At 40.1% G+C, this 6,684-nt stretch overlaps 2 protein-coding genes across 3 annotated transcripts; both read right to left on the reverse strand.

Moving 5' to 3' along the window:
• Positions 1 to 1,084: 1,084 nt before the first annotated feature.
• On the reverse strand, positions 1,085 to 3,603 carry LOC144709497 (deoxyhypusine synthase-like). 2 transcript variants are annotated; one of them, XM_078583069.1, is made up of 8 exons: positions 3,565 to 3,603; positions 3,272 to 3,485; positions 3,011 to 3,178; positions 2,722 to 2,940; positions 1,963 to 2,049; positions 1,785 to 1,893; positions 1,472 to 1,707; positions 1,085 to 1,397 (listed from the first exon to the last, which is right to left on the reverse strand). In XM_078583069.1, exons 1-8 carry the CDS (start codon positions 3,594 to 3,596, stop codon positions 1,314 to 1,316), a joined length of 1,149 nt encoding a protein of 382 aa, XP_078439195.1. In that variant the 5' UTR covers positions 3,597 to 3,603; the 3' UTR covers positions 1,085 to 1,313. The 2 variants fall into 2 exon arrangements, with proteins under 2 accessions (XP_078439195.1, XP_078439196.1); XM_078583070.1 differs by having other exon boundaries at positions 3,381 to 3,485; positions 3,565 to 3,587.
• Positions 3,446 to 6,455, reverse strand: LOC144709498 (deoxyhypusine synthase-like). The gene is made up of 8 exons (XM_078583071.1): positions 6,088 to 6,455; positions 5,831 to 5,941; positions 5,380 to 5,598; positions 4,900 to 4,986; positions 4,691 to 4,796; positions 4,282 to 4,521; positions 3,565 to 3,659; positions 3,446 to 3,485 (listed from the first exon to the last, which is right to left on the reverse strand). Exons 1-7 carry the CDS (start codon positions 6,301 to 6,303, stop codon positions 3,649 to 3,651), a joined length of 990 nt encoding a protein of 329 aa, XP_078439197.1. The 5' UTR covers positions 6,304 to 6,455; the 3' UTR covers positions 3,446 to 3,485; positions 3,565 to 3,648.
• Between the last annotated feature and the right edge of the window lie 229 nt (positions 6,456 to 6,684).

The raw sequence follows: 6,684 nt of genomic DNA on the forward strand, positions 1-6,684 counted from the left end.
AGAAACTGACTTGAGACTTTCTCAAATTCAGGACGGGAGTTGCATTTCAACAAAAACAGCAATTTCAGGTTTAGGGTTAAGCAGCAAGGAAAACTCGATTTGCGATTTCTGATTGTTATCCGAGGGGAAGTCGGAATACAGCAAAGAGAAAAGGAGAAGATTTCAAAATGCAAGTGCTTGGCTTGGTTTCAGGCTCATGATTTTGACTTGGAGAGGTTGCCCGACGTGACCTGAGCGAATAACAGTTTGGATGAGAGCGTATACTTGAGGCGATGGTGAATTGAAATCGTGGTTTTAGAGTAGAGCGAGCCAAGGGCCCAAGTGCTGGAATGGCAAGTTCTGGATTGGGCAAGGCATTTACTTGCATGCGAGTGCGCACGACGCGCAATGGTGAAACCCGCCTTAAAACTAACATTTTCGACCCCAAACGATGTTTGTATCATCAAAGCCAAAAACTCCGGTTTTAGACATGGAGTGCTATTGCGCATTAAGCATCCACAAACAACCCACCAACATGTACCTTCTCTACCTGTAAGTAAATCTGATATCCTGGAGTTCCAAGAAAAAGCAAGAATTTGTAAGATTAAGCACCAAGCATGAATAAAAAGCACCGGCAAATGCTGCAACAGAACTGTTGTGGATACAATCACTCCAGAAAATCACATGAGCAAGTGATCTCTTCCTTCCCTCTGTGATAACATCAAGGCAGCCTATTAGCAATCTCCCTTGTGTTTCGTGCATGGTCAAAATATCTGGAAGTTGTTTTCTAATTTTTCAGGAAACAAGTGGCTTTTCAGTAACTTCAAATTTACTTGGTTACCAGATAAGTTCAACATTTTTCCTTAAATGAACTTGCAGGGGGGGAAATAAGACACTCATAAAGTCTGACCTGAAGTGATCTCACTCACACCAAGAAGCCCAATGATCAAGCATAAGTGCAGCTGATTTTCCCCAATTACTGTCCAGAATGCTTATAAACTTGTATGATGGAAATCCCCCAGTAAGTTTAGTATGTGCCATCGGTATAAATCAAATGTTACAATGATATATCTATAAATTTAAATCATATAATAACATCAAGATGGATTCAAGATTATCTCACCTTTCTTTTGTATTTTTTCATCCTCTTCTTTCTTGAATTCTTCAAAGAGAGAAGATAAATAGAGAGAGAGATGTGACAAATGAGGGGCGACAGAGAGAGAGAGATATGGAAAAAGAGGGAAAGAGAGAGAAAAAGGAAAAGGAGAATCACAAGCCAGTGAAAATAATCAGCCGGGCAAATGCCACGAGGATAGCAGGTGCTGACATGGACCTCAGCACACCTCTCCACGGCCGATGCTCTTCGCAAACGTCGCTGCAACCAGCAATGGAAACGCAATGGTTGCATCACAGTGGACCTGCATGGTCAAACAAAACAAGGCACGGTCAATGCTGACCTGTAGGACAACATAAATGTGCTTGGCTCTCATGCCTTAATGGGCCTTGCGGATCCTCTGATCTTCCCCCAGGACACGGCCTCGTCAGGGTGGGCCCCAGAGTCGCTGCCGTCAAACTCCTCCCCCGTGTTGATATACGTGGCAAAATCAGCGCCATTCCTCATCATATTTGCGTTGCACACATGGTGCTTTGCCAGTCCACCACCAAGGATAATCATCCCAGTCTTTCGCGGCGTGGCCCGTGTAGCCTCCAAATATATCCCCTTTATATCTGCCACCGAATTTCCAAGGAATCATTCAATTAAAATTAGATCGAATAGTTACAGGAGAATTAAAATTCAAGTTAACCTTGAACAATGTCGATGGCCAGTCCACGATCTTTGCCCAGACAATGGGAGCGCAACATGTCGCCCAGGGCACCATCAGTCAATGCGGGGCAGAACACAGGGATGGCATTCTGCATGCAGGTCTGAGGGATCAGAGCATTGACCAAAAAGGTAAACAGAAAAGTCAACTACAAAAAAACCTTTGATGCCCAGTAGAGATAGGAACTCGGGTCGTTGACTTCCTTCCCGAGGCGGGCAGCCACCTTCGACGGCGACCAAACAACACCCTGCACACACAAATGACAATAATTAAGAGAATTTGAATGATTTTAAATATTGATGGTACTAAATATAGCGTTGACAGTGATCCCGATGATGATACGACGATGAGAAAAATATGTTACTAATATGATGATAATGATATTAATAGTGATGATGATAGTGATAGTTATTATAACAATGATAATGGTAAGAAGGATGATGATCATGAAGATGATGGCAATGATAGCACTAATAATGACTATGAAAATGATACAATAATAATGATGGTGATTTTTTTCTGAAACATAATAATGATGGTGATGATAACAACACTTTCTTAAAAGAACAATTATGATGACAGCAATAATAGTGATAGTGATAACAATCAAAGTAAGAATGATGATAATGACAATAACATTAATGATGGTCATGACAACTGTATAGTGAAATTGATGATGATGATGAAATAATAGTAATAATGGGGATAATGACGATGATAGTGGTAATGGTAATGGTAAGAATGCTGATGATAGTAATGACACCGGTGATGTTAACAATAATAATGACACTGATGTGTAACAAAGGGAATGATAACAGCGAATACAGATATTGTGTTGCATGATCCTGTCAGTGAAAAAACTATAATGAGGATGATGATGATCATGATCATGATGAGGAATGAAGGGACATTGATTTGCCTCATTTTGCTGCTCTTCCAGCATGCGATCAAGAATGGGAAGAATCCAATCTTTGAATTTCCAGAGATTGGTATCAGCAACCAGTAAATTTCCAATTCGGGAAAATCCTTTCGAGCGCAGGTAATCCCCAGGAAGGGAAAAATCGCCTCTGAAGGTTGGCATGAGGCATTTAATGAGGTCCTCAGCTATGCCGCCTGCTGTCGTTACCAATACATCCACCTGTATCCAAATAAATAATCATTCATCTCTCTTTCGACATATCTCTCTCTAAAAAATATATTCTTCTTACCATTCTGTGCTCTGCAAGAAAGCGAATCGTATCTCTTACACCAGAAGAGATGAGATTGGAAGTGACGCCCAAGAAAATCTTGCACTTGACAGTCTCTCTAAAAGCCAGACTCCATTCATCTTCCGGACAGCCAATGTCGATATCCTCATGAGAGAGCCTCCAATCAATCTTTCATGAAACCCCAAAAATTAAAGTATTTATGAGTACATTTAGAAATAAAAATGAAAACGAGAACATTATTTTAAGTCAAATGAATGGAACCATCTGATTAACGACGTCAATGGCGTCGCTGAGATTTGATGCCTGGAACCCAGTGGACCCAAAAGATTTGATCAGATCAGCGAGATCGACGCCACAGTTGAAATCATACCCATCCACTTTCACAAGTTTCATTCCGTCTAAATCTTCTGATCGCCTAAATAAGCATGGGTTGATAGACGCCTCAACTTTTTTTGCCTCACTTTCCTCCAAAACCCTAAATTTAGATTGATCGCGATCACACAGATTGTACATAAGCAAATCAATGACCAAAGTTATGATTATAAGCATTGCACCTTTGTAATGTGCCTGCATAGGCGGTTTTCATCACCCTCCCAGCAAAAGTTGCGGCAACAAGCAGAGGGAAAGCGATTGTTGCATCACAGAAAACCTAATCAATTCAGGGAAAGATCACAAGAACAGTTGCATTTAGCAGAATAATGGAAAAGAACACCACACTAGAGTTCTGAGACTTCATTGAATAGACCAGATTGAGATTGGATTGACGAGTTCCATTCGTCAAACTGCCTTGATAATTGATCAACTCTGCTCGATTGAGGTCTGGCCAACAAATCCAATCAAGATGGACGGATGAATAGATTGCTCAGATCCTGATTGCTTGAATGGATCAACCTGAACTATAATTTGCCAAATGGATTGATCCTGATTGATAAAATGGATCAATCTGAACTTGAGTTTTTTTTTTTTGAAGAAACAATCTGATCTCGAGTTTGCCAAAGGGATTGATCCTGAACAATAAAATGGATCAATCTGAACTAGAGAAACACAGAGAAAGAGAGAGCAGGAAGCACATCTATGTAGAAATTTTTTTGTTCTTTTTTGATATATCAAAATGATCCTTCAAAATCCTTATTTATTTGAATCAATCAATCAATCACTATGATCAGATCAATAACCGTCGTGGCGAAATTCATCAATTGAATCATATCGATCTATTTGATTGATCGTTATAATGCCTAACTCATGATATAAAGTGTGGTCCTAAAATTTACCTACTTTTATGTACTTTGCTGTGGTTTTTATTCTCCCCCACGAGATGGCCTCATCAGGATGCGCTCCAGAATCACTCCCATCAAATTCTTGTCCCGTGTTTATAAAAACAGCATAGTCAGCGCCACCGCATATTGCATTCACTTGACAAATATGATGCTTGGGGAGTCCTCCCCCCAGGAGTATCATTCCAGTCATTCTATGATTTAGGCTGGTGGCCTCAGAAGATATCTTTATAACATCTGAAAATAGAAGACATTGAACTTAATTCTTGAAATCTCAAATTTGGGGCTTAAACTTCTATGGTTAAGATTGGTGGAGCGGGCATACATATTCATAACATCTGAAAATGAAAAATAATGCACATAATTGTTACATAAAATCTCAAAGCTGTGACATTTAATGTGATACCTTCAACAATGTCGATAATCAACCCAGGACTGCGGATTGAATGGAAGCCCAGCATGTCTCCCAGCGAGCCATCCGTCAGCGCTGGACAGAAGACCGGTATGTTGTTCTGGGTAAATTTCACGAAGAAATAAACGTGCTAATAAATCTAAGAAAGATAAATGCGATGGGAAACATATGCCAGATTCAGAGAATACTTTTTAACATTTTACCTTGAATGCCCAGTATAAATAGGAATCTGTATTGTTTATTTCCTTTCCAAGACGTGAGATCACTTTTGATGGTGTCCAACGCACATTCTGCAACAGGGAATTTCAGTTACTACATAGCAGAAATTCTCGATTGTCATATTTTACCATACTTCAATGTCAAAACTAGCAGATATACACGAAAGATTCTAAGGAAGCATAATCCCATATTAAAGAAAATGGTCATAACCATTAAAAAATTAATCAAACGGCACAGTAAAAATGTTTCAATTCGGATATTTCTTCGTATTTCTATGAGAAAAATATTCTATGTAGATGCATTAGACTTGAGAGTGTGTTTCCACCAAAAAAGTTAAACTTTAGAGAGTGTTTCAGGTTAACTAAACCGGGTAAAAAGAGAGAACACTAATGGAAAAAATAATGATCAATTTTACATTATAGAGATAGATAACGCGACGAATTAAACAATTTCAGAAATTTAACCTCAGTGCTCTGCTCCAAAAGCATTTGATCGAAAATGGGCATAATCCAATCTTCAAATTTGCAGTAGTTGTTATTTGGGACAAGCAAGTTCCCAATCCTGTTGAGCCCTTTCGAGCGTAAATAAGCTCCAGAGAGGGCAAAGTCACCCTTGTACGTGGGCCCAAGACATTTTATTAGGTCCTCCTCTATACCACCTGCCGTTGTAACAAGCACATCTACCTGTAAAAATAAGGTTAATTAAAAGAAAGGCGATAAATCTTAATTTTTAATTTTTAATTGACACAAGCAGATGGTTCCTTGAAAGACAGAAGGAACTCAAAAAGAGCAATCCCGTCTTTCAGTTTTCTTTCTTTCTGTTTGCTCTCCACATAAACCAGATAAAAGAACTTCTTATTCAATCAAAATTAAGATTAAACCACGCAGAAACCAGTGAGAGCCATTCATTTCTCACCATTTTGTGCTCCACTAGAAATCGAATTGTCTCTCTAATCCCAGACGAGACGAGATTTGACGTGAAACCCAGAAATATCTTGCATCTTGAGTGGGTTGGCGTCGACGATAACTTCAAGAAAATCAAGCCAAAACGAGGAGATCACACAAGATATCAGAGAATCAAAATGTAATAATTAAAAAACCAACTTCTTATCAGGGTTTTGCTTGGCATGTAGCGAATAGTAATCTGAGATCATCATAAAAAAATAAGAGTACCATTTGATTGACAATGTCGACAGCGTCCCCCAAGTTGGACGCTTGGAACCCAGTCGAACGGAAGGATTTAAGCAGCTCGACGAGATCCAGTCCACGGTTGAAGTCGAAGCCGGATACCTTCAGTATTCTCGCCTCGTCCAGATCTTCCGACTGCTTGAAGACGGATGAGCGGGCCGCCTCAAGCGTTGGCTCTTCTTCTACTCTTCGAACATCCATGGCAGAAGTTTGGGAACAAGAGCAAAACCCAGAAACGAGAATGAAATCAGCTTCAAAAACCGGCCTTTTGAAAGACCCGGGATTTGAAAATGCTTCATATCGATGAAGAACTCAAAACGATTCGCAGTGAAAGACATAATGAAGAACTCAAAATATCGAAATAAATGGCCGCGCCGATCACATGTGTGATTTCTTGGATCATTGACCGATGGCAGCTGGTTCAAGACGTGGACGTGAAGCCAGCCGTCATCCGTCACGTCCCACATCATGGTGACGGTAACGTGATGGATGATGTGATGGTGACGGTGACGAAATTAGTGGCCCGTGACGATGACGGTGACAGTGACGGATGACAAACTGGGCATGACGGTGATGGAGGGC

Source organism: Wolffia australiana, chromosome 11 (genome assembly GCF_029677425.1).
Source record: "Wolffia australiana isolate 7733 chromosome 11, ASM2967742v1".
NCBI classification, from domain to species: domain Eukaryota; kingdom Viridiplantae; phylum Streptophyta; class Magnoliopsida; order Alismatales; family Araceae; genus Wolffia; species Wolffia australiana.

Coding starts and splice junctions, on each gene's coding strand:
- LOC144709497 (XM_078583069.1), bottom strand. CDS start 3,596: ATGAAAACCGCCTATGCAGGCACATTACAAAG. Junction 2,050..2,721: donor TGGAAGAGCAGCAAAATGAG/GCAAATCAATGT, acceptor TTGTGTGTGCAG/GGTGTTGTTTGGTCGCCGTC. Junction 1,894..1,962: donor ATCTCTACTGGGCATCAAAG/GTTTTTTTGTAG, acceptor ACCTGCATGCAG/AATGCCATCCCTGTGTTCTG.
- LOC144709498 (XM_078583071.1), bottom strand. CDS start 6,303: ATGGATGTTCGAAGAGTAGAAGAAGAGCCAACGCTTGAGGCGGCCCGC. Junction 5,942..6,087: donor TCGACATTGTCAATCAAATG/GTACTCTTATTT, acceptor ATTTTCTTGAAG/TTATCGTCGACGCCAACCCA. Junction 4,522..4,690: donor GATTATCGACATTGTTGAAG/GTATCACATTAA, acceptor TTCTATTTTCAG/ATGTTATAAAGATATCTTCT.